Source organism: Taudactylus pleione, unplaced genomic scaffold (genome assembly GCF_031769625.1).
Source record: "Taudactylus pleione unplaced genomic scaffold, aTauple2 ptg000041l, whole genome shotgun sequence".
NCBI classification, from domain to species: Eukaryota; Metazoa; Chordata; class Amphibia; order Anura; family Myobatrachidae; genus Taudactylus; species Taudactylus pleione.
The window spans coordinates 71,800,177-71,827,283 of NW_028284443.1; the positions used below are offsets into that span (position 1 = coordinate 71,800,177).

The 27,107-nt window shown below is 46.3% G+C and overlaps 1 protein-coding gene across 1 annotated transcript in view; it reads left to right on the top strand.

Moving 5' to 3' along the window:
• The window catches only part of KLF12 (KLF transcription factor 12), a 271,098-nt gene that overhangs the window by 163,496 nt on the left and 80,495 nt on the right, over positions 1-27,107 (top strand). Inside the window, exon 3 of the mRNA XM_088457310.1 lies at positions 13,629-14,169. Coding sequence (XP_088313436.1) covers positions 13,629-14,169 — 541 coding nt within the window. The remainder of the gene's footprint in view (positions 1-13,628; positions 14,170-27,107) is intronic.

Here is a 27,107-nt window from a genome sequence, read left to right on the forward strand (position 1 = left end):
AAGCACAAAGTATTATTCAAGCAAAGTACAGAAAGTTACACTCTGTGATCTAAGTACAATTTAGCGCAAAGAAATTATACAGACCCAAGGTACAGTTATACATACGCACGCGCTCTGGGACCAGATTCCGGCATCAACAAGAAACCTCCATCAACAGCATCAGCATGAAGACTCCAGATTGGGGTCAGAACACACATATATATATATATACCCTTACAGAAATAGACTATACAATAGAAAAGTTTGGCATGGTTTCATTGGTTCCCAGTGCGGGTGCATCTGTTACAGGATATTTAACAGGTTGATTCAAATGGACACAGGTCAGTCTCCGACAGCCTATTGTCTCCTCTATTCCCCCTGCATGCAAATCTAAGCTGTTAATTTTACAAAGTACATTTTAGTGTTTTAACTCTCTACTGTTCATAAGTTGAGAATGCAGGTTGCAATCTTCTCACCGATAATACCGGAAGCTGTTGAGAAAGAGTCGATCAGTACAAAACCAAACACTGTGTGCTTATCATGTACTAAACCGTAGGTACCAAATTTTCACAACATTAGTAAAAAATGGATAAAACTTGAATCTTATACTTTGAAGCTATGGAACCTTTTACGTGAATGTGCAGTGTGTAAGTATTAGGGGTTTGGGAAAAGACGCTAGTTAACTTGGGGCAGATTTGTACGCACGAAGCTAATAAACAGCATTCGCATGCGGGGTATTATGCACTCGCTAATGTGCGACATGTTAACAGCGCAACTGTGCATAATGTGCGGTGTTTATGCATGTGATTCTATTTATGATGCATTTAATATATATTTATATATATACATATATATATATATCATTCCTTACTAACATTTTTAAACTGCAATGCAATGTGTTATGGGCAGTGAGCTTCACTCTCAAACAGGGTGGAGACCCCCCGCCGATTGCTGGTGCCATCCTGTCTAAGAGTGAGTTTAAAAGCTTTCTCCTGCCTAATTAGGATACCTGTGTCAGTTCTTTTCAAGCAGATTTCTTACCATTGTTCATTCAGTCAAATTCAAGTGTCTGGGCCATATTACAATTGCCACAGCTACACCTGTCCACATGTGGGGTCTCTCCCTTTACATGCAAAAACACCCACAGTTCCTGGTGTATTGTCTTTTCTAATTACTTTTCTCAGGAAGCTGTTTTTCTAGACTCTGCGTGAATACTGTGTTTGTTATGGTATTTTTTATGCAAGGTTGTCCTAAGATACATCAGGGTATGGTTTCTGAAAGGATTATTAAAACATTGCCATATGTACTGAGCTCGTGAATTGTAACTTAAAATGGCGCTGGGCGGCCCTTCGCAAAATGGCATCGTGCAGATTGTTATTTTTAAGATGGAGTCTGGTTTCCATTCGCAAGATGGCATCGTTTCGGGTTACGGAGCCAGGTTACAGCATCAGTAGCTTAGTGTTGTCCCCACATTGCCACAATCCACTTTGAATATCCCAGGGTGGACACCAGACACCTATGAGTGGGCATGGGTCCCAAAATCATGCACCTTTTAAAAAAACATACTGGAAAGCTGTCGTCTTAAAGTTGTCAGAAGGTGTGCAGTCTGGTATGGATTCATCAGACCTCCTTGTCATACTGAATAATGTTAAACAATCTATAAGGCCAAGCGTCTTTGGATATAGCCTCTTTTTGTATAGGGCATATCAGTCTTGGCTCTCTCTTCTAGGTGATCTTTGTGGTTAAGGTCATTGCAGGCAAACCTGGAATCAAAGAAAACCCAAGTAGTGATCCCATTTGAGAGTAAGTGGCTGTTTGGTCCAAAATTGGATCGCATCATTTCCCAGACGACAGGAGCTAAGAGTCCTCACCTTATCTCCTAGTGCTAAAACTTTTTTCATTTCCTTGGGAAGTCTTGGGCTTCATCCTCCAAGAAACAGCCAAGGGCCTATAGTGGAGGAATATGTCCAGTTATCACGTTGAGCATAAAAAAATGTGGGTCACTTTAAAAAGTTGGGGTCCTACTCCACTGTTTTTGGGTCCCATCACATATTATGGGGGGTGAGGGCAGGCAGCAGTTGGGACAGTGCTGGGGGCAGGTAGCAGTTGGGGTAGAGCTGGGGGTAAAGGCAGGGAGAAGTTGGGGTAGAGCTGGGGCTAAAAGGGAGTAGGGGCAGGCAGAGCTGGTGGTAGGGAGGGGTAAGTGCAGACAGTAGGTGTGACAGTGCTGGGGGCAAGGAGAAGGCTAGGAGCAGGTAGTGCTGGGCGTAGGAAGGGGGCAATGGTAGATAGCAGCTAGGGCAAGGAATGGGTTAGGGGAGGCACTACTAAGGCTAGGGAGGAGGTAAGGGTAGATAGCAGCTGGGGCAGTACTGGGGGCAAGGAGGAGGTTAAGGGCAAGCAGTAGGTGGGGGTGCACACAATTAACAGTCAGGGTAAATGGCAAATACACGCAGCTACACAGTCGGGGCTAGTAAAGGAATACACACAGTTACACAGGCACGGGAAGGGACCAACACAGCCGGCCAGTGACAGGGGCCACAGAGCCGTCGAGTAAAACCAAGGACAGGGGCCTGACAGCTGGCCAGCGACACAAGGACAGGAACCATAGATGGCCGGCAACAACAGGGACAGCCAGGGAGCACACAGCCGTCTAATAATACCAGGGACAGTGAGCACACAGCCGTCCAATACCACTAAGGACACGGGCCACACAGCCAGTCAATAACACCAGGGACAGGGGCCACACAGCCGGCCAGGGACAGGTGCCCTTACCTTTCATGACACTCCTCTCCACTAGCACCGTGTGTCAGACAGGAACTTCCTCATCTGCTCCAGGGCACTCTTCTCTTCCAGAGATTCCCCCAGGTAGGCTGGGGCACCGCGGCCATCTTCCAGCAGCAGCAGCGGCATCAGCTTCCGGATGTGTTTCTGCACCCTGAGGCCGACACCTCCAAGCCGGTGCTGCCGTCATTTCCCCCACCCGGGTCCGACATCACCACAGAGCGGGTGAGGCAGAGTGGCTGCAGCTGAGGCGGGAGCAGAGTGTGGCTAAGACTCTGCGTGAGCGAGGAGCGGGCAGTACAGTGGTAGAAGGTGGACACAGAGGGAAGAGGAGTCGCAAGCACCAGGTGAATTCTGGGAGCTGTAGTGATGAGTATCTGCCGGCGGCGATTGGATGAGAAGAAGCCGCCAGCAGTGATTGGCTGTTGTGGCACTGCACACAGGCAGTACACACAGCGCGCCCTGCAGGACCCCCTGAGTTTTAAAAAGCGAGTTCCCAACTCTTAAAATGCACAAAAACACGCTATAGCACATATTTTGTGATCACTGAATGTCAGGATTCGCTTGGCAATGTCAACTAGACATTCAGGAACCAAGCCAGGAGAGAAGTCTTTAGCGTGAAGTTCCGCAGGTCGGTACCGGACCACTAGTAGTGGGTGCTTGTCAGACCACTAGTAGTAAGGTCTTGTCTGCTTCAGTTCCGGGACACGTGATTCAGAGCAACCTTGGATCTCTAGTGGTGTCCCTGGGATACATTTTAGATATATATAGTGGGTTCTCTATAGTACAGGTTTTTTTGCAACTCCTGTGCTAGAAGGCATATTCATTAACCGATAAATGACCCGGTAACCATGCGGAAACACTAGTTTAAGCATATTTAGGTTACCGGGCTATTCATCATCAGGGGTTCCAAATGGAACCCCTGATATTCAGCAAAAGCCGAAAACTGAAATTTCTTGGAGTTTGCCTCTGAGAACAAGCACCGTCTTCAGACGGTGCTTGTTCTCTGATCCCCGCTCCTTCCGGGGGTGTGAAGAGGAGTTCCGGGGATGCAAAGAGAGATCCCTCCGCCGCCACATCACTGTAGTATCTATATAGATAGTTTATGTGCATTATCATGTAATAGCAAGATGAGGTAGGATCTTGCAGCATAGAAGGACATGTGATCAGGAAGTGGGCAGATATAGGAGAAAGTAAGAGAAAGGAGAACAGCCATGAGGAGATGATGTCTTTATCTACCTGTAATAATGCAAGTATTTCTTACAATAAATAAACTACATAAACAGCATACATGATGAGTCATTGCTATGAAGAAAGGTACATCAGGATATAACACTCACTACTCCCCGGCGGCTGTGCACATGTGTGACCCGAGGTCACGCATGTATAGCCGGGATGATGGGGAGGGGGTAAGAAACGCAGCTACTTTTGTAGTTGTGATACTAACCGAGGGGATAGCTGTTTTTCGGAGCAGTTGATGAATTGCTCTGGTGTCACGTTTCCCCCGCTGCCAGTTGGATACATAAGTATCCCGCACAGCGAGTTCAGTAGGCCCCCCAGTCAGAAGAGTGGCTCTGCAACAAGCAGTGCTAACACTGTGACATCTAAGGGTTCTACTACAACCTTTTTCCGGTTCTAAAACCAGATGGCTCTTTTCGGGTCAAAATAACGTAATAAGTACTGTATTTAAGTCAGGACAGAAATCCTACTATACTTATTAAGTAGTTTGAAAAATTAATACACATAAATCCAAGGAAAATTATATTTTACTGTATATCCATATCTCGCCATTTGCCCTTCTCCATGACTCCCTTTGCTACTCTCTATGACTCTCATTGCAGCCCCTCGCCATGTCTCTCATTGCAGCCCCCTCCATGCCTCTCCATTTGCCCCATTCCATGTCTCTCCCTTTGCCCCATTCCATGTCTCTCCCTTTGCCCCTCTCCATGTCTCTCCCTTTCAACCTCTCCATGTCTCTCATTACAGTCTCCTCCATGTCTCTCCCTTTGCCCCTCTCCATGTCTCTCCCTTTCAACTTCTACATGTCTCTCATTACAGCCTCCTCCATGTCTTTCCCTTTGCCCCCATCCATGTCTCTCATTGCAACCTCCTCCATGTCTATACCTTTGCCCCATCCATGTCTCTCATTGCAACCTCCTCCATGTCTATAGCTTTGCCCCCCTCCATGTCTCTCCCTTTGCCCCTCCATGTCTCTCCCTTTGCTCCATTCCATGTCTCTCCCTTTGCCCCTCTCCATGTCTCTGATTGCAGCCCCCTCCATGTCTCTCCCTTTTCCCCTCTCCCCCCTTACCTTTAGTTGTGATCACCAGCGCCGTTTTGCAGCATCGCTCCTCAGATCACACTGGAAGATAAATCAGACACGCACTTATTTAAAAAACTAATTTAAAAAATGACACTAGGTGGCATTGTTGGGCCACTGGCTACCGCAGCATCCCGGTGAATGTGCCACGTCGCGCAAACACACACTATGCAGAACTTATTAAAAAAAAGTCACATTTACTTACTCAGTGATTAGCTGAATTTCCCCAGTCCCTGCAGCAGTCTGGATCTCAGCTGCAGCCAGACATTGGTGTAATCAGTCCCATGATGATGAGCACCAGGGGAGTCAGAGGAGCATGTGATGAGGTCTTCCAATCAGGGCTCAGCTTCCCTGTAACCTGATGCAGCTCAGCCTGATCTGGTATGTCCTCTGCTCTCTGTCTGTAGTGTGACATAGCTTCAGGGATGCCTCTTCTCTACTGTACTGCCTGTGCCAGTGTAATGGCAGCACAGCCTCTGCAACACCCTCCTCTCCCCTTATTACTGTTACATTTATAAAAGGCAGCAAGTGATAGGCGGGGGGATGAGAGAGGGGGTCCCGGGGTATTCAATCCCTATTACCCTCCTCTCAATCTGGCTCTGTACGGTGACAGGGCATTATATACCGCTTTAACACCAAAGTGCTGGGTCTGACCCGGGATTTGGAAACCTGGACAGACCCCCTTTTACACCGCGGTGCCAACCCGGGCGGGCCCGGGTTAGCACTGACCCGGCTCTCCGGCGCAGGTGAGTAGCACTTCTTCCCCTCCCTCCCCCTCCGCGACCCTCTTACCTTACTCCGCAGTTGTCCGGAGGCAGGGAGGGCGGGTGGGGTGCTCTGCTCCATTCTGGTCGGCCTGGCAGTGGACGCTTGGAGATGATGTAATCTCCAAGCGCCACTGAAGCCGGTCAATCGGGCGGCATGCGGCGCGACTTGGGTCATCGTGACCCGGGCCACGCTGTTTACATACAGGATGACACGGGAACGACCCGTGCTCAACCCTGCAAGCTAGCCAGGTAGGATCCCCGGATAACTGGACCCGGGGTGATCCGTTTACACTGACTAAATTCCCGGGATGATGTACGTTCACGTAAAAGGGGTTTAACTTAGATGACACTGATCAAGGCACAGTCTAGTGTCTTTTTTGCATCTTTTTGTCGCAATCTGATGCACTGCTTAATTTGATTTTAGACACATCTATATCTGTGTGTGTCTGAGTCTATATACCAAGCACAACAGAACTTGGCGTGAAAAAAAAGCCGCGACCACTGCATCGTAGCACTTTGTATACAGATTCAGACAAGTATCACATATCAAATTAAACAGTACAGTCTTCTGAAACTCTTTGTCACCTCAGATTGCGATTAAGACGCATTTGTGAGCAAAGGAGACACTCTGAGCAAGTCGAGTCGCATGCAAGCTGGTGCGCTGAGAAGTGCTGTTTGGCGCAACTGCAGCAATAGTGAATGAGTACACATCTCTACATCAACCATAATGGTGGCACAAGAAGTTGTCTGTAAATGTCAGAGACATCCCAAATAATGAGATGGGCAGACATCTTTGGGAGTGGAAAATTGGAAGTTCGACTTTCTGAGTTAGCACAGGGAACTCCATCAGGGAATGTACAATTCCATTGTGAAACTCTGGGGATCCTAGCTATAGATCTGATGACCTCCAGGTTAAACATAAAGATTCCCTGTTATGGAGCAAGATCCATAGATCTTCAGGCAACTTTAGTGGATGCCCTGATGGCACCTTGGTCATGTCAGCTGGGATGCATGTGCTTCTTGTGGCCTTATATTGGCAGAGAAGGGCATGGTATCTGTCATCTGTTATCAATGCTGCTGGATCCCCCTTTGGCTCTTTCTCATCAGAGGAGATATGCTCACTCATACCCCTTTCACACAGAAAAAAACCCCCAAATCCCATCTTTTACCCGGCATTTGATGCATGGGTTTCTTTGCTGGTCCCAGCTTGTACCCCTCTTCACAAAGAAAACCAAATTCCCAGGTGAAGTATACGGACCCGGTAACTTGCGGATCAACCCAGGTATTTCTTCTGTGTGAAAGGGTTAACCTGGGAATTTCGACCTGAGTTGACTCTTTCACACAGAAAAAGGACCCGTGTTGATCAGCAAATTACCGGGTAGAAATGCTTGAATTTGCTTTTCTGTGTATAAGGGGTATCAGGGACTATTTTGGCAATAAGTTTGCAACATCTGGCTTTATTGGCGTGGCACTTGGTACTCAGATCTTAAGATCTAGAGAGTCATTGAAGGCAGTGATACAGACTATGATTAAGGGCTGGGAAGCCTGTGACAGCAGCCATCTATCATAGAGTTTGGAAGACGAGTATTGGCTGTGGTGAGCACCAGGGGTTGCTAGCCTCTCGATTCAGGTTGCCACATATTCCTTCATTCTTACAGGCGGGACTATACCTGGATCTACACCTTGCTTTGTAGGGCCAATATTGGCCTTATCTATTCTTTGTCAGAGGCGATTAGACTTGCTGTCGGAGGTGCAGACTTTTATGTAGTGGGTTGTTAGGATTCGGCCTCCCTGTGTTCCACCAGTTCCACCATGGGATCTGAATCTGGTTTTGGAGGTGTTACAGTAAGCTCCTTTCGAACCTCTTCAGGTGGTAGACGTAAGGTGGCTTACGTGGAAAGTTGTTTTTTTGTCAGCTAAGGAGTGTCTCTGAGGTGGCTGCTCTCTCTTGTAAACCTCTATTTTCATCCTGATAGGGTGGATTGGTGTACAAGCCCGTCGTATACATCGCATCAAATTCTACAATTTAACACCACCCAGAGGTCCTGGGAGGGGCCCAGTGTTATTCAGCATTGGGCAAGGGCTCTGGCTTTTTCGATATTTTTGGTCCCCAGTCCATGGACCAGCCTGATGCTGAATAGCACTGGTCTGTTATTAAATTGGAGTGGTAAATAATGGTATTTTGTATCTGGTTTACCATGTGTTTTGCTTAAACCAAATGTGGTTAGATTTTTCAGCCTCAGAAACGGTACCCGCAGGGGGTTAATGTGTGGAAAAAACCCCATTGAATCCTCACTCTATACAGAATTAGTGGGTTTCCACTGCTTTACTGTGCAGGGAAAATGCTATTTAATTGAATAGCATTGCCCTGCGTGGCATGGGTAATTAGCTCCAATGTAGAGGTTTTAATACTGCAAACAAAAATTTTCCAATTCATTTTTTCTGACACAAAGTGTACAGAATTCACAAATGAATCTGAATTTTTGTAGCTGTTGCAATTGTCCCTATTGTGATTCTAAAATAAATACTGCTTCACTTATTATTTTACTTGCATACTTCATGAGGAAAATATAGCTTTTTAAACTTCCTGTCCTGTGATGACTTAGCTTTATGATGTTGAATTCTCTTATACTATGAATGTAAAATGTTTTAGCTCCATCAAGTGGAGATTTTGTGGCACTGCAACACAGTTTAATGAACAAATGTGTTTTATTTAAGTGTATTGTTTAGGTGAAGCAGGGGCAAATGCAGTATATGTAAGGAAATATCACTCACATATATAGCAAACACATATATTATGTGAAGAGAAAAAACTGTAGACTTGACTATACCAGCATTGTGTGCGGTATATCTGTGCACGTCTGAGTCTGTATAAGAAGTAGAATTAAACTTGAAGTGAAAAAAAGCCGCAGTCACTTCATGGTAGCACTTCGTATAGAGATTCAGGGGTCTATGTACTAAGCAGTGATAAGAGACAGAGTGAAAAGTGATAAGAAAGTGATAAGGTGCCAGCCAGTCAGCTCCCAACTGTCATTTTTCAAACACAGCCTGTGAGATGACAGTTGGAGCTGATTGGCTGGCACCTTATAACTTTTCACTCTGTCTCTTATCACTGCTTAGTACATAGACCCCTCAGACTCATCGCACACAGATATACAAGTTGCTCAGTGCTAGCTGAAGTGCACAGGACCTGGTGAGCCAAGAAGGTCTGTTTGGTGCGCCTGCAGCAATAGTGTATGAGGACACATCTGTATATAATATAACACATACAGTACACACACATACTTACACACTTCCTTTTGATGAACTGCAGCAGCTGCAGGTTGCTGATAGGGGAGGGAACAGGCACTCTCAGTGGCAAACGCAGGATTTCTAGAGGGGGGTTTCCAAATGCCTGAATTTAGAGTGAGTGTGGCCTGTCCATAAGTAGGGTAGAATTAGCACTTATCCAGCTTTAATATGTTTCATACATAGTATATTATGTGTCATAATTCCAGCATATACAGGACCAGTGATCACAGTAAGCCATTAGATGTGGCAGTAGGACCATCCTGCCTGAACTGAATGTTTTTATTTTAGATGTGAGCACATTCCAGGGCATGGGAGCAAGTCCAGGAGTCTGGGGGAGCAACAGAAGAACCTAGCACTGCCCTGGACATATATGTACATATTGGGCTCTATAGCAGTGCATCCCTAACAGTGCATGTTTTCCAGATCTCCTAATTGGTGCACATGTGTATTTATTATTGGCTGACACATGTTAAAAGATCCAAATGTGGTGCTAATTATTTCATTTGTGATACTGAGAAGAACATGCAGCACTAGTAATAATCTATTATATTACTATTTCTATTGTTGTCATGGTCTGGGCTGGGGAGGGGGGTTTCCAGGCAGACGGAAACCCCCCTGCGTTTGCCTATGACTCTGCATCGCTAGGGCCCTACTTACCTCACAGTGTAATGGCGCGATTCAAGGCAATATGGAAATGGATGGGGCTAGTCATAGTGGCTCCATCCCCATATAGCCAGTCGGAGGATCAGTCTGTCAAGGAGGGGAAGGGGGGTTCTGGTTACTTAGAACACCTCCCCAGGTACGCTGGTGTGAAAGTTTACCATGCTCTTTGAAGTGCTCATTTGAAAACATGCATTGTACTAAGCTGCACATTACACTGCATTATTTTATACTGCAAGGTCTAAAAAAAAATAAAACCACAATCCAGGTTTTAAATGAAAAAGTTATTCAGACAGGCAACAACGCCCAAACCTGCAAGCACCCGCACATGCTTACTAGTAGAGCCCCCAGAAGTATTTCAAATACAGTTTATATCTGTTCCCCGATACATTTTTTTAAATAAATATGTAGTTTCCCCTAAGTATTTAAAACAAAGGCAACACTTGTATTGAATGCTCCTGTGGAACTACAAGTGCTAGAATGCGCTGGTGCACATGCTGGCACTTACAATTTCACAAGAGTTTTCATCTATAGTTTACTGTAGGTGTTTGGAAACCAGCAGGCATCAGATGCAGCCTTAGTTTTCAGCTGCCAAACCACAGGATAGTAAGTCTTATGCCGCGTATCCACTACGCGATTAAACAGAGCGATTTAACGATAACGACATCGTTATCATTCAATCGCTTGTTAATCGTCTGATAATCGGGCAGTTTAATGTCGAAAATGACGCCCGCTGGTCGTTTTTGACATCTATCATCGCCCAAACATGCTGGTCAACCTGATGTTAGGGTAATGATTGATGAGCCTGCACTGAACGACTGATCGTTCAGTGTAGGCACATCACAGATTGTGAAACGACTGCACGATTACAATGTCGTAATCGTGCTTTTGTTTCACAGTCACCTAGTTTATGTGCGGCATAACAGTTTGGGAACAGCCACTACTATGTGGTGGTTTTCAAACTGCGAATAAAAAAAAGAGCATACAAAAAAACAACAACCACCCATTAGTACATTTCCCCTGAATGTATCAAAAGAATAACAAACACTTTGAGCACACACTCTCTGCCATGGCAGGAGCTGAGTATTGGTGCAGAAACTATTTTTGAACTACAGCATTTAAAGTGACTGACCACCCTGGGATAACCCTTTACCCTCGGTTGTGACCCCCAGTCAGATCATGTCACTTTCACTATGACGTTCACGTTCTGTATGAAGTAAAGTGTTGCTTGTGACTGAAGAACACTGCTCGACTCAAAAAGTTATAGTTTGAAAAACACAAAATAAATAAAAGCGCTGATTATGTTTATGTATTCATTATGTCACTAATTCATATCATATTATCACATATTTCCCAGCTGTCCCAATTTAAGGGGAATGTCTCACCATCCCCAGACTGGCACATTCATCCCGATCTGCGGGAGGTTCAAGGCTATATATCCTGCTGCAGCACACCTACTACTATCCTAAGCGTTTATGAATCTTCCAATGTTGGGGATTAGGTGAACTGTAAAAAGCAGCATAGAGGAGATAAAAAGATAGAAAGTGTCCTACAGTATGATGGATGTGGATCATCTCTCAGTAAGGCTGGTGTCAGACAGGCTCTTTGAACTTCAGTTCTTGCCAGCTAGAAAAGTGCTAGGGGTATATTTACTAAAGTGCAGGTTTATAGAAGTGTAAATGTTGCCCAGAGCAACCAACCAGATTCTAGCTATTATCTTCTAGAAAGTGCTAGATAAATAAGTAGAATCTGATTGGTTGCTATGGGCAACACCTCCACTTCTATAAACCTGCACTTTAGTAAACATACCCCTAGTATCCATATCAGTAAGCCAGTTGAGGTAGAAAGTAATGAGTACTTGTTACTATTGTAGTAATTGTAGTTAGTTGAGGTAGAAAGTAATGAGTACTTGTTACTATTGTAGTAATTGTAGTTAGGTGAGGTAGAAAGTAATGAGTACTTGTTACTATTGTAGTAATTGTAGTTAGTTGAGGTAGAAAGTAATGAGTACTTGTTACTATTGTAGTAATTGTAGTCAGTTGAGGTAGAAAGTAATGAGTACTTGTTACTATTGTAGTAATTGTAGTCAGTTGAGGTAGAAAGTAATGAGTACTTGTTACTATTGTAATAATTGTAGTTAGTTGAGGTAGAAAGTAATGAGTACTTGTTACTACTGTAGTAATTGTAATTAGTTGAAGTAGAAAGTAATGAGTACTTGTTACTATTGTAGTAATTAATTTAATAAGTTTAAATACAAAAGAATGTTTTAAGGTTGAACAGAAGTGTTTTTTGAGTGACTGACAACAAGAATAGAGACAATGGGGTATATTTACTAATGTGAGAGTTTTTAGAAGTGGAGATGTTGCCCATAGCAACCAATCAGATTCTAGCTATTATCTTCTAGAAGGTGCTAGTTAAATGTTAAGTAGAATCTGATTGGTTGCTATGGGCAACAGCTCTACTTCTGAAAACTCTCACTTTAGCAAATATACCCCAATGAGAGATTAAATGCTACCCCAAGGCAATGGTGCAAGAGTGATTATAATAGTATTAGCAGAGATGGAGATGTCAGGTGAGGGACTATTAATGGAGGAGATTGGAGTAGCTGGAGTTTATGGCAGAATACATAATAGCGCAGACAGCTCATAAGAGGAGGTAGAAAGTTGTAAATCAGAGAATTAATTATACTGGAGTCCAACTATGATGCTAACTGGTCGGGATTGCGGCCCTGCCTGCAACCTGCAGGCTATCATATAAGCCATTTCTAACTTTGGGCCTGATTCACTACCGATCACAACTGCGATTACGCATGCAATCGGCTGATTGTTGCGTTCTGCACATGCGTATGCATTGCAGTGCGCATGCGCGAACCCGTCACTGCATTTGGGACTGTGATCGCAGTGACTATGCAGACCCATCGCAGAGTGATTGACAGGAAGTGCAGTTTGTAGGTGGTGACGGGGGGTGGGCGGCAAAATGCAGGTGTGCCAGTACGTTTAAAAGCCGTTGCATGGGCGTGCAGAAATTATCCACTGCGATGCCATACGCAGCTTGAGTACTCATAGCGTGCAACGAGGTTAGCAATTCCTGAGTAAGGCCAGTGCTTATGCAAGTGTGCTAGAGGCTGCGATGGTACTCAATGTTACCGATGGTTTCGCAGTTTTCTAAGGATTACGGATGTGTGTAAGGAAAAGTGGACGTCCTTATGTTGTGCTGCAATGGCATAGCGATCGCAATGGATTAGCATACTGTTGCAGTGAGACTGCGTGTGTAATCGCTATTGCAATCGTAGTTGCGATCCGTAATTAATCAGATCCTTTAAACAATAAGTTGCACAAATTCTTCATATTGTTTTCATTTTATTCTTTTAAACTATAAATATAAAAAATCTAATTAATTAGCAGCGGTTCCTTATAACTCATCAAACTATACATACTATTTCCCATTAAGCTTTATTGGTCTGTTAAAGGGGTAACTAGAGAGCAGTTACACAACTATAATTATATACAGCATCATTAATATACTCTTTATTAGAATTTTTTTTTGAAGACTGAAATATCAAGAGGTTTGTCAAACACTCTAAGTACAGTCGGTCACAGATTTGTGCATTCATTGAATATCTTAAACCAATTAGTGATGTAAGAAAGACAGCAAATATATATATACTCATATTATATATACACATATGTACATTTGTGAAAACTGTACAATAATCATCATCTCAGTTTCATCCTATGATTGTGGTCTGTATTAAATTACATTGTTTCATTTTACGTTAGTAGATGAATTCTTTTTAAACTGTTTTCATGTTTCTTTATCCCATACAGTCTCCAAAAGTCCACAGCTATCCTGATATGGAAGCTGTTCCCCTCCTCCTCAACAATGTGAAGGCAGAACCTCCAGAGGACTTATTAGCCACTGACCATTTCCAGACACAAACAGAGCCAGTGGACTTGTCAATAAACAAAGCTAGAACCTCACCGAGAGGAGTTTCCTCTTCTCCACTATCCATTATTACTTCAGCAGCTTCACCTTCTTCTAATTCTTCATCTTCATCCAGCCGTCCAGCTTCTTCTCCAACAGTGATAACATCTGTACCTTCAACAGCATCAGTGCCAACAGTATTAACGCCAGGGCCCCTGCTGGCTTCAGCTTCTGGGGTTGGTGGACAGCAGTTTTTGCACATTATTCACCCTGTTCCACCTTCTAGCCCTATGAACCTACAGTCTAACAAACTGAGTCATGTTCACCGCATACCTGTCGTTGTGCAATCCGTTCCTGTTGTTTATGCGGCTGTGAGGTCACCAGGGAATATGAATTCTACTATAGTTGTACCTTTATTGGAGGATGGAAGAAGTCATCTTAAAGGTAAATATTGTATAGAAGATATTATTCACTTTGTATATTGAATATAAAGTTTAAACTATATATATATATATATATATATAATATGTACAATCGATGTATTGTATGTTTTTTGAAGATAGCGGAAAGATCGTTTTGGAATGGTAGTATGTCAGTGCCTTTATTTATATGGAAGATTTGACACGAGTCAGCCTTTTAAAAAGAAACCCTCTAACACCTTGTGTAGGAGATGTATCAACCCTTGGAGAGAAATAAAGTGGAGAGAGTTAAAGTACCAACCCATCAGCTTCTAACTATCATTTTACAGGCGGTTTTTCAAAAATTACAGAAGCTGATTGGTTGGTACTTTATCTCTCTCCACTTTATTTCTCTCCAAGGTTTGATACATCTCCCCCTGTGTCACTACACAACCTTGGCCAGCACCCTGCCAGCTCATTAGTTGGACTTTCTTCAACCAAACTTTCTCAGGTCAGTACTAAAAACAGAATAGTCCTTCACATCTTTAAGGGGGCGATTACATTCTACACAAAGTGCCTCAGGAAAGCTCACAAAGACATTCCGCAGAGATGTATCTTTGCTCACTTTTCCCTGCACCCCACAGAAGATTCCTTGCCATAATAAACAGTAATATGTGCAGCTGGACATCCTGGCAGGACATCACGGAGTATCCAAGGCTTGATACATCTCCCTTATACCTTACATGTTATAACACATTATTTTAATATATAGGTTTATATTAATTGCCTGTTTCGTTTCTTTTGATACATACTGTACAAATAATGCCACTAGCTACAGAATAATAGATAAATATTTTTAAATAATGGTTCTCATAGTGGTTGACTGTCAGTACTGTAACTGCATCTTGCACTGTGTCGACAACTAGGAGTAGTTTAAATGCGCTGAATCTGATTTCAACTAACCTGATACCAGCCTGTGCAGTCTGCATCTGTGTTTAATATCAACATGTAGCTGAGTGCTTTGCCCCCTCTGCTGGTTGTTTATGCCATTACAGCACTGGTGTGGGTGAAGTGCTGGGATCCCTGACAGGAGACTGTCAAGGAGGAATCGGTATGTTATACTGCCGGACCTAAGCCCGGCGGATGAAATATCGACGCCGGAAGGCCAGCAGATGGAGATCTCGACAGGGTAAGTATTAACCCTATCCATTCCCTACCCCTCTCCACCCCTAACCCTGCCTTAGTGGTGCCTAACCCTAACCTCCCCCCTAGTGCCTAACCTAACCCCCCTCCCCGCACCCTAAACCTAATCCTCCCGGATGGGTTGCCTAACCCTAACCTCCCCCCGGGTGTGCCTGACGCTAACTCCCTCTTCCCCTAGCCGAACCCTAACCCTCCCAGGGGGTTGCCTACCCCTAAGTCCCTCCTCGAGTCCCTAAACCTAACCTCCCCCCCCCCCCCCCGGCTATCAGCTCCCGAACCCGGCTTGCCTACGTTCGGTATGTCAGGCGTCTGGATTTCGGTGTGGGGCTAATGATAGGCGTCGGTATTTAGACGCCTATCGTTAGTCCCATGTTGGGCTTTCACTGTCAGCTTCCTGACTACATCCCGTCATGAATATATCACACATAAGGAGTTGTAGTGTCAGTTGGTTGATCATAGCTCGCTTTCATTCTCCTAAGCAGAATAGATCCATCTAGGAGTCATACAGCAATACTCAAAAATGGCACAAGGTGCATTGCTCTGCCCTTCTGTATGGAAATAATTATCTCACAATTCTGGAACTTGAAAATCCATATTTAGTAATACATATGGAAAGACTAAATAAAATGTGTAATATTTACCATACATTTTAGAATAAGAGCATGTTTATGATTTGCTAGATTTATATAGAAGTATTGACCTTTGTTCCCAGAGATGCTCAGCTGTGCATAATCTGTTTGTACTTCTCTGCATAACACTGCCTCAGGAATGGTTTATGTTCTGTCTCTTCTCTCTCCTTTCACAGGGCATTCCCTATTTATACTCTTTGTGATTCTGTACAGCTTGACACAAAGACACAGAAAAGAGAGTCCTCTTGCCCAAATAAGATTTTATTTACAGTGTCTGTAACAGCGTCACCAGATCTGCATGTATGATTTAAACACTACATATAATGAACATGTTTTATGGATAAAAAGTTACAAACTTGTGTAATGTCTTCTGCTGTAGCTATGGGTGTGTGTAGTGATTTACAATAGACTTTTCCTTGGTTCCATCTGAGCTCAAGGTTAGTAGGCGAAATAGTTGTATTTTACCTGCTGCGCACTTAAACACAGGATGCACCTGGAACACAGCATAGAGATAAATGATTTATATAATGACAGGTATTCTAGGTGCATACACCATGCAGTGGTTGCAATTAACTGGATGGCAGGTAAAACACAATTATTTTTTCCTAGTGTGTATGAACCCTATACAGTGGTAACCAATTGTTATAGAGCTGCAATTGTCAGATTTGTCAGCAGGATAGTCTCCGAACATCCTGGAATTTGTAATTCAGCAGTTTGATAGACATGGGCTGGATACCTAGAAGTATTGTATTAAGTGCAGCTAGCAGAATTGAAATACATTCAATAAACTATCACTTTCTGACAATGGCCCTCATTCAGAGCCGTACGCTCTGAGCAGAGCGCACGCTCTGAATGAGGGCCGGGCTCCATTTTCATGGAGCGTCCTCCTGGACGCTCGTATAGCTGTGGGTCACCACCCACAGGCTATACGAGCGTGCTTTGTGATGGCCGCGATGGTCGAGACCATCGCGACCATCGAAATTGCGAGCCGGAGCCTGCGGTTGAGGTTTTCAACCGCAAGCTCCGGAGTGATTTTGGCTCTATCAGAGCCAAAATCACTCCCACTGACATCACTAGTGATGTCAGTGGGCCGGCTTCTGACGGGATGCGTTCCCGTGGGAACGCCCCCGTCAGGGAGGCACGCCCCTGGCACGCCCACCAAAGGGGGCGTGCTGTCAATCAACATTGACAGCACGCCCCCTTTGATCGGACACAACGAGCGAAGGACTTTCCTTCGCTCGTCGCGTCTGGCGCATGCGCACGACGGAGCTCCCTCCGTCGTGCGCATGCTCAGTGCATAACATCGACCCACTTGCGAGTGGACAGCCGCTCGCGAGTGGGTCTGAATCAGGCCCAATATGTGTAATAGTGGATGAGGTTTCCCTCTTTCTTAGCGGCAGTAGCTGTTGTTAATGTGTTTTGAAGATGTCAGCTGGAATAACTGGACCAATACAAATGTTACTGACAATACAGTAATTCAGTACTCATTGGCCCATGTGGTGCCCATACATCTGCGACGGATCGCTGCGATTCAGGGATGCGATTGGAAATTTGCGATTGCCATCGCATATTTCCGAACGCCCACCATCGATGCTCTGTGATCCGTCAATTTCCCCGATTGTAAAATCGATGTCTCCGATTTGACGATTGGAATAATTTTTTTATCGCAATCGTCAAATCGCCGAAAACCAACATGTTGGATTTCTGCGATCCTGCAATGCAGGGTTGCAGCATCACGAGATCACGGTAATCCTTCTCAGATGTATGGGGCCCATTATTCTTGTGAGAAAACACAGCCTACTTTTGAAAAAGTATTTTAGGGAGATTGTGAAAGAAACACATATGAGCGCGGCGGTAAAGTGGACTGTACTGCTACATCTGAGAGGCGAGTCATATAACTTACTTACATCCAAATTTAAGCAAGCCCCAAAGCAGTTAGTAAGATCTACTTGTTGATGAAAACACACTGATACTGTACATTTCAGAAAATGCATGTAGCCATAGGGATCATTGTGCCTTATAACCAATGCAGGGAAATTATACTAATGATCTCATTTGAATGTAAATATCTGTTTTTTCTTTTGTATAACAGCTACATAATGGGGGTAAGGTGCAATCAGGGAGATTCCTGGACTCTTCAGGGAATTCGCTACTATTTCAGGGAGTCTCCCTGACAATCAGGGAGTGTTGGCAAGTATGCCCAGACTGTATGCAAATATATATAATACAAGATTATATATTTTTCCACATTGAATTATGCCCAAAAGTGCAAACCAATCAAACACAAAAGATATGTATAAACATTCCCATCTGCCCTTCTTTGCAAATTGTACCTTTCAGTTATAAAACGCATCCATTGGGCCAAAAAAGTGTATTTATTTACAGATATTACATTATTTTAAGTTGTGTATTTTGCCATTATGTTTTGTGGTTTTGTACTTGCTTATACTCCTCTCAGATGTCTTCTCCGGCCATATAAAAATGTTGGAGTTCTTTTGTAGATGAATAGATAGTGGATACAGCATTAATCTTAGATATATTTAGTCTGTTGTATTCTACATTTGAGTGCTTCTTGAAATCAGGATTACAGCTGCTACAAGAGACATTAGCCCAGGGCCATCTCATTTATTTCTGGTTTTATATAGCCGTACACTGAACACAGACTGATTTAATGCGAACTTTGTGCTGCTTAAAATGCAAGAAATTGTTATTAGAGACGCTAAAGTAATTATTTAATTATCATCATTTAAAAGGACTAGACTGCATATGCTAATAAGTGGTGCATAGTACCTCTCATACAAATCTAATATAGAAAGTGATAATAACACACCCACAAATTATCATGCAGCAACAAATTGGATTCAGGGCAAAAATACAAAAACACTATGGGGCATATTTATTGCAATGCGATATGTGAATACATCACAGGAATGAATCAGAAATTGCATGCAGGGACAGAGCCAGCAATAAAGCTCTATCCATGCGAATCCACTTCACACACTTTTCACTGTATTTTTCGCAAAAAATACAGTGAGATGGTGTCCGTGCATTATGCGCTGGCTCACCAACCCCACTCCTGCGTGACCGCGATTGCCTCCTCCCTGTGACCTCCACCCCTGTCCCGCGATCGTATCCCCGCAATTCCCCCTCCCCCCTGCGATCCCACCTCCCCTTTTCAGCTTTCATTTACCTGCCCAGGGATTTATGCTCCAGTGAGGTCCTCTCACTTGGGCTCTGGTCAGCTGGTCTCTGGGCTCCTGCTCTGTGACCCTGGTCAGCTGCTCTATGCAGCAGCTGGCAATGGTCACAGTGCAGGAGCCCTCAGAGATGAGCTGACCGGAGCCCCAGGAAGAGGACCTCACTGGAGCATGATCTCCAGTCCCTGAATGCAGGTAAGTATTTTTGTTTTTCCCAGTGATCAGCTTGTGGTTTATTTAGAGCACAAAGCTGATCACAGGCCCCGGGTTCCAGCTCTGCTCTGCCTGTCAGAGCAGAGCAGGAGTCGGGGAACCGAGGGAAAGCTTGGATAACACCATCTCCAGGAGGCGTTATCATCACAGGGCTTCCCCCGGTATTTTTTCTCAATTTATTTTTAGTAACTCTGAACAGATCACGTTTCCCATTATTAAGTATGGGCCCTGCGATCTGCTTACTAAAAATTAGTGAATTATTATTTTTACTAGAAAAATGTGACAAAATGTGTTTTAACACCCATTGCACATTATTTTAGTATTACATAAATTTATTAAAGGGCTTTTGGAACAGTTTTCGTGAAAAACTACTCCAAGCCCTTCAATTCACTTATTTTTAGTAAGGTAGATCGCATTTCCCATACTTGTAATGGGAAATGTTATCTGCTTACATTTACTAAACATAAATTGTGATAAAAAGACCGGGGGAAGCCCTGTAATGATAACGCCACCAGACTTTACCCCGGTTCCCCGACTCCTGCTCTGCTCTGACAGGCAGAGCAGATCCAGGAACCGACACATGTGATCAGCTTTATGATAGAGCAGCTGACCAGGAGCCCCACAGACAGGACCTCACCGGAGCACCGATCACTGGGCAGGTAAGTGTAAGCTGAAAAGGTGTGGGGGGGGTCCCGATGGGTGGGCTATCATGGTCGCGAGGGGGGGTTTATGAACCAGCGGCGCATGTGCGGACACCTTCTCACACTAGGGTAGATGTATTAAGCTCTGGAAAGTGGTAAATGACCAGCCAGGGGCTTCTTAAGAGAGGAGGGGGCCCGTGTGCACTCCCTGTGCGGGGCCCCCACCTCTCTCCCCGGAGGCCGGCAGCCAACTGACGCGGCTAGCTAGCCACCGGAGCCTAGAGTGTGCGCGGAGTCTACTGCGCATGCGCAGAACGCCGGAAAATGGCCGTGGCGGCCATTTTCCGGTGTTCTGAGCAGCGCAGACACCCAACATGGGACCACGGACAGGTAAGTCTAAAATAATGTGGGTGGAGTGTGTGCGGTGCGGGGCCCCCCTGGACCCGGGGGGCCCGTGTGCCCCGCACACACTGCACCCATTATAGATACGCCACTGTGACCAGCCACTCAGCTCCTAACTGTCAACTTACAGGCTGTGTTTGAAAAATGACTGTTAGGAGCTGATTGGTTGGTGGTTTATCACTCTCCACTTTATCACTTTCCAGAGCTTAATACATCTGCCACATATATTTTGCGAAAAATACAGTGAAAATTATGTGAAGTGGATTTGCAGGGACAGAGCTTTAACACAAGCTCTGTCCCTCCATGAGATTTTTGATACAACCCTGCGATTTCTGATACATCCCTGTGATGTATTCAAATATTACGTTGCGAAATTGGGCAAATTTATCACAGCCAATCCACATCTAAGATGCGGAATGTGATACATTTGCTCCTTGGAGCCGTTTTTTCACGGAAACTGCTCCTGAAACCCTTTAATAAATGTATGAATGTGATACTAAAATAATGTGAAAAGGGTGTAAAAACACCCTTTTTCGCATTTTTTTGTAGTAAAAATAATTTTGATAAATAGGCTTCTACATGACATATGACAAAATTATAAATGTGTATACAGTATTATCCATGCATGCAGGCTACATCATATACATAAATAGCAAATAACATACCTCAAGCAAAGCAATGTAGCATATCAAGTATGCTTCCCTTTAGAAACAGATATATTCACCTATACAGATGGGCAATATCATTGTATGCAAATCCAGTTTTGCAGCAGAACAGCCCTTTTGCAGAGGTGCAAAGTTCTGTAAAACAGTCTTCAAGCTACAAGTATACTTTTGGTTCCCCATTCTGTGATATTCCATTCTGTGTTATATTTGTAAATGAGCATTTTGTTGAATAATCGGAATGTACATGGCAGCAGTCAGGTCATTGTGCTGCGTGGTTAGAGTAACATTAGCAGCAGTATAGGCCAAAATCTGTGCAACTAAACGTGCAACACTTTACAACCAAGGGCCTGATTAGGCAAGCTGTCTTTTTTTGCGTTCTGCGCATGCCTATGCATCACAGTGCGCGTATGCGAACTAGGAATTGCGATGGAAACTGCGTTTGCAGAGGCTACGCAGACCCAGAGCAGAATGACTGACAAGAAGTGCCATTTGTGGGTGGTGACGGGGGGGGGGGGGGGGGATGGTCGGGCAAACATAGGGGTGCCACTGCGTTTCAACGCCGTTACATGGGCGTGCATAAATTAGTCACTGTGATACCTGACTCCTCCTGAGGTCTCATAGCTTGCGCAGAAGCTAGCAATTCCTGAGTGAGGTCTGGACGTCCTTATCTGTGCTTATGGGTCCAATGTTACTTGATGTTACCGATTGTTTTGCTATGTTCCTCTAGTGTACGGATGTGAGTAAGGGGAAGTGGGCGTCTTTATGTCAGGCTGCGTACGCAATGTGAATGCAAACATTTACATATCCCCGCTGATATTAGCAACTGCGGTGCGTGCGTATAAGCAGAATAGTGATCCATAGTGAATCAGGCTCCAAGTGCATACCAATGTGACAACTGTACATGTTTTTTATTGAACATATCTTCTTCGTATTCCATAGGGTCCACAAGATCTATCTTGGGGTATGTAGTTGGATCGCATCCAATTCACCAGACAGCAAAGCTTTGGAGCTCTCAGAATGCACTGATCCTCCTCCCTATATACCCCGCCCGCAGCCACAGGCATTCAGTTGTTTTGGTTGGTGCGCGGCAAGACGCACCTGTTATAACAGCGGGACTGCTAGGCAGACCTAGGCTTTTTTCTTTTATGTTTTACCTTAAGTTTATAAAACTTCAGAGTTTAGCAGTACAAGGGCCGATAATGACGCAGTACTGCGACTCCATCTACCTCCGCCGATGCCAAAACGCCAGCACCACTTTACGCCATGAGGTTCTCGGCAGGCCTCAACGTGGCTTAGCTACCGGCCTAAAGATGCTGAGGTCCGGGACTGCGGTCGGATAACGGAGATGTCAGGTAAGCGATTCCTCTCAGGGAATCGTGTGCAAAGCAGTCCCTTACCTCGGGTGTTGAGATGCATCAGAGGCCGCTGTGGGCAAAGGTCTCGTCTAACATTTCCTAACTAAGGTGGCCAGGGCCATATCGTATGTTGCCAGGGACGGGTGGTAAGACGCACTAGAGCACACTAGTCAACATCTTGCTATCTTGTAGTTCAGCGTACCAAGCCATCAAAATCGCAGCTTAGTGGAGATGAGGCGCTCTCCCTGCCACTCCTCCCCCCCAGACGCGAACTTCCAGGTACGGATTCCCGCTTGTGGTTTGCTATAATTCACCTACTCGTGTGTGAGACGTGCGCAGTTTAGCGTTGGTCTGTCCACGGCTGTAGCGGTTGGTCTCGAGGTTTGGTCTGTCTCTCTATATACCTCTCCCTTGGGTTTGGCATATAGCACACTCTATATTCTACCATCCCCCTCTGGGGGCCCTTCAGTTTATCCAGAGTCCATATTGCTGTAGCAATTGTGCGTCTTTTATGCATTGTATGTGACTGTATGCTAGCTGCTGTATGTACAGCAGCTAGCACACAGCCTATGTTTTCAAAAAACATGCCTATGTTTTCAAACATGCCTATGTTTTCAAAAAACTGTCGGGTACATCTATCACCTATTTCTACTTCAGGGTCCATAGGGTATCCACAGGATACCTTGGGGTATAGGTGTGACGTCAGTCATCGGGCACCATAGAGTTAAGCTTTCAGCCTCCCAGGATGCACTAGGGTCCCCCTCCTATACCCCGCCCCCGTGCCAAGGCACCTCAGTTTCGTTTGGTGCCCGGCCGGAGTCGGGTGCACCTGTTGGAGTGGGAGCTAGAAGAGCCCCTGAAGCTTTTCTTCATGCAGCTGTGGCTGCACATCTGGATGTACAGCATGGACAGTCAGTCCTGACGTCCATGCTGTCTTCCCTACACCCCCGCCGGTACCAGAACGCCGGTACCGATCCGGGGATGCTGGTGAGCATCTGGGGTCACAGCTAGCGGTGACCCCAGATGTTCCGGACCATGGCCGGATTCAAGGGGGACAGCAAGGTAAGCAGCGGGGTCCCGCGGTGGGTCCCCGCTGTTACATGGTCCAGAGTCCCCAGGCAGGGGGCTCCCTGGGGACTGGCTGCAGCGTGGAGCCAGGTAAGAACCTGCGCTTCCACTACCCCCCTGGGACAGCGGACCGCAGCAGAGCGGTAGCGCTGCGGCGTCCCGGGGGTTAAATGCATGCCAGGGGAGCACGCCTTCCCTGTCTCACAGCCGGTGCCTCCCCCGCTGCACACAGCCCTCTCTGCACACTGCGGACTGGTCCTGTAGCAGCGCTCCTCCCCCAGGCCAGCCTCCTCACTGCTCCTCGGTGGCCATCTTTCCTGAACACATGGTGAACGCTGCTGGAAGCACCACTGTGGCAGGTCTGTGTATGTAGCGCTGTGTCCTACCAGGCCCTGTGTCTGCGTAGTTGAGTGATCAGCGCTGTTAGTGCAGGAATTGATTTTTCTTTGCATTGTATGTGACTGTGCTAGCGCTGCTGCCTGTAACTTTTCTTCTGACTGTCAGCTTTATTACTGTCCCTGTCCTTTCTGCTAAGCCCTTGCGGTGCGGTGCTGCAGGGTGGTCTCTCGCCTATTTAATATATAATTGGTGAGAGGGGTCACATACTTGGTGCCATCATGTCTGAAAGTGATTTTCCTCTCCGGCTACAGTGTACTACGTGTAAAGTACCATTAGCGGAGGGGGAGGGTAGCGCGGAGGGCCTCTGCCGGCAGTGTTTGTCAATGACGCGGCCTATTACGGTTACAGCACCGGTACAGGAGCCGCCCTGGGCTTGTTTTGCTCAGGCGCTTACGACCTTAGTGGGACAGTTAGCTCCGCAGCCCGCGTTTCCGCAGATGGGTTTGTCCCAGCAGTCAGTGGTGTCGTCACCCATGCAGGGTTTCCCACGACAATTGGTGGTACCCCACAGTCTCCCTATTTCCCCGCTCCCGGTTTCTCAGGAGCAGGCATGGGTTAACTCCCTGACGAGTTCTGTACAGCACTTGTCGGATGTGTTGCAAGGGGAGTCTGTGATGCGGCCACATAAACGGCCGGTGGCGTCTCTGTCGGCTCCTTATGAGGATGACGAAGGGACGTCTGATGATGGGGAGATTCTGGATCCTTACGATCAGGAACCTCTCCACACTAAGGACGCTGACGCTAAGTCCAAAATATATATTCCTGGACTTATTCGGGCAGTCCGCACAGCCTTGATGATTGAGGACGAAGTTCCCCAAGCGGCTAAATCCAAGTATGGCTTTTTTAAAGATGTGAAGGGCGATGCCACAGTCTTTCCTCTTTCGGGTCAGTTAGTGGACCATTTAGAGGAGGCGTGGAAACAGCCTGGCAAACGTTACCAGCCGTAAAGGCGCCTGGCGGTGGCTTATCCGTTTGCGGATAATTATTTTGCAAAGTGGGAATCCCCTCCACAGGTGAATTCTCACGTGACCCGTCTTGTCCGTAGTGCCACATTGCCAATGCCATCCATGTCCTCCCTTAAGGATGCTACGGACCGCAAGGTGGAGATCTGCCTGAAGTCCGCTTATTCCCTTGCGGGGGGGGCAGCACGGCCGGCTATGGCCATTTGCTGGGTTGCCAGAGCGATGGAGCGCTGGGCGGATTTATTAGAGGCGTCTTTTGATTCCGACTGTCCGGCCGATCAGGCGGAGTTGATTGGTAATCTCCGTGATTCGGCCACTTATATCAACGAGGCGGCCTTAGACATTAGTACCCTGGTGTCTCGAATTTCTTCAGCACCGGTGGCTGCTCGTCGCACCTTGTGGTTGCGATTCTGGAAGGCGGACGCTGATTCCAAAAAGGGTTTGGAGGCGTTGCCATTTACCGGAGAAGTTCTCTTCGGTCCGGATCTGGACAAGATTGTGGCCACGCTGGCGGCAGCCAAATCGGCATGTCTCCCGTCGGCCGCTGCTCCTTCTGGTTCTGGACCATCGTCCTTTCGGTCTTATAGGGCCCAGGGCAGGCCCAAACCACAGTCTTTTCCTCGACAGGCTGGTCCTAAGAAATCGGCCAAGCCTCGGAAGCAGGCATGGAGTACCAGACGTCCGGCCCCTAAGCCAGATGACAAGCCTGCGGCCTGACGGTCCGTGCCTCCCTTTGGGGGATCCCAAAGTGGGAGGCCGCCTGCTGCAGTTCGCCCGGTGTTGGTCGGTTACCACGACAGACACTTGGGTTCTCGAGGTGGTCTCCCAAGGTTACACTCTCTCTTTCCGGCACAGACCCCCGGCTCGATTCTTCACTACGAGTCTACCATCAGACCGGAACAAGGCTACGGAGCTGCGGAAGGTCTTGCACACTATGCTCCAGGCTGGAGTTATAGTGCCTGTTCCATTCTCCCAGAGGGGCCAGGGTTTCTATTCAAATTTTTTTTTGGTGCAGAAACCCAATGGGTCGTATCGTCCGATTCTCAACCTCGAAGCTCTCAACAAGTCTTTGCGGGTGCCGAAGTTTCGGATGGAGACCCTACGGTCCATCATTCTGGCGCTGGAACCTGCGGACTACATGGTGTCATTGGACATACAGGACGCTTACCTGCATGTCCCTATTCTTTCGCGCCATCAACAGTTCCTCTGGTTTGCAGTCCGCAGCGACCACTTCCAGTTTCGGGAGTTACCTTTTGGCCTGGCGACAGCACCACGTGTGTTCACCAAGGTGATGGCGGTCATGGCGGCTTCTCTGCGGCTGCAGGGAGTCCGTATGTTGCCGTACTTGGACGACCTTTTATTAGTGGCAGGATCTCCCGAGCTCCTTCTATGCCACTTGGACCTGACCATTGCACTACTGCAACGGCACGGCTGGTTAATGAACTGGCAGAAGTCCACTCTAATCCCGTATCGGCGGATTCTGCACCTCGGAGCCTTATTGGACTCAGGACAGCAAAGGATCTTCGTGACGGGGGAAAAGATCTCTGCTTTACAGTCGAGAGTGCACAGTTGTCTGCACAGCCGCCGGGTGTCTCTACACTCGGCGATGAGGTTACTGGGCTCCATGGTGTCGGTGTTCGACATGGTGGAATATGCCCAGTTTCACTCCAGACCTCTGCAGCACCTGATCCTGTCCAAGTGGAACGGGCTGCCTCAGTCTCTGAAGCCTCAAAAGATTGTGCTCACCCTGGAGGTTCGCCTGTCCCTTGCCTGGTGGTTACAGACGACACATATCAGCAAGGGACGTCTGTTCTGGGTTCCAAATTGGGTCCTGTTGACAACGGACGCCAGTCTTCGGGGCTGGGGAGCAGTTTCGGGTCCACACTTGTTCCAGGGCAGGTGGACGCCGACAGAAGCGGAGCTTCCAATCAATATCTTGGAACTCCGTGCGGTCTTCAATGCTCTCCGGCAGGCACATCGAGTTCTCCAGGGTCGTCCGGTACAGTTCCAGTCGGACAATGCTACCACCGTGGCCTACATAAACAGGCAAGGAGGAACCCGAAGTCGGGCGGCTCTCGTGGAGGTCTCTTGGATCCTGGTATGGGCGGAATGCAATCTTCCAGCCATATCAGCGGTCTTCATCCCGGGAGTGCTAAATTGGGAGGCGGACTTTCTAAGTCGCCAGGACGTTCATCCGGGGGAATGGTCCCTGCACCCGGACGTTTTTCAACTGCTGGTGGACAGATGGGG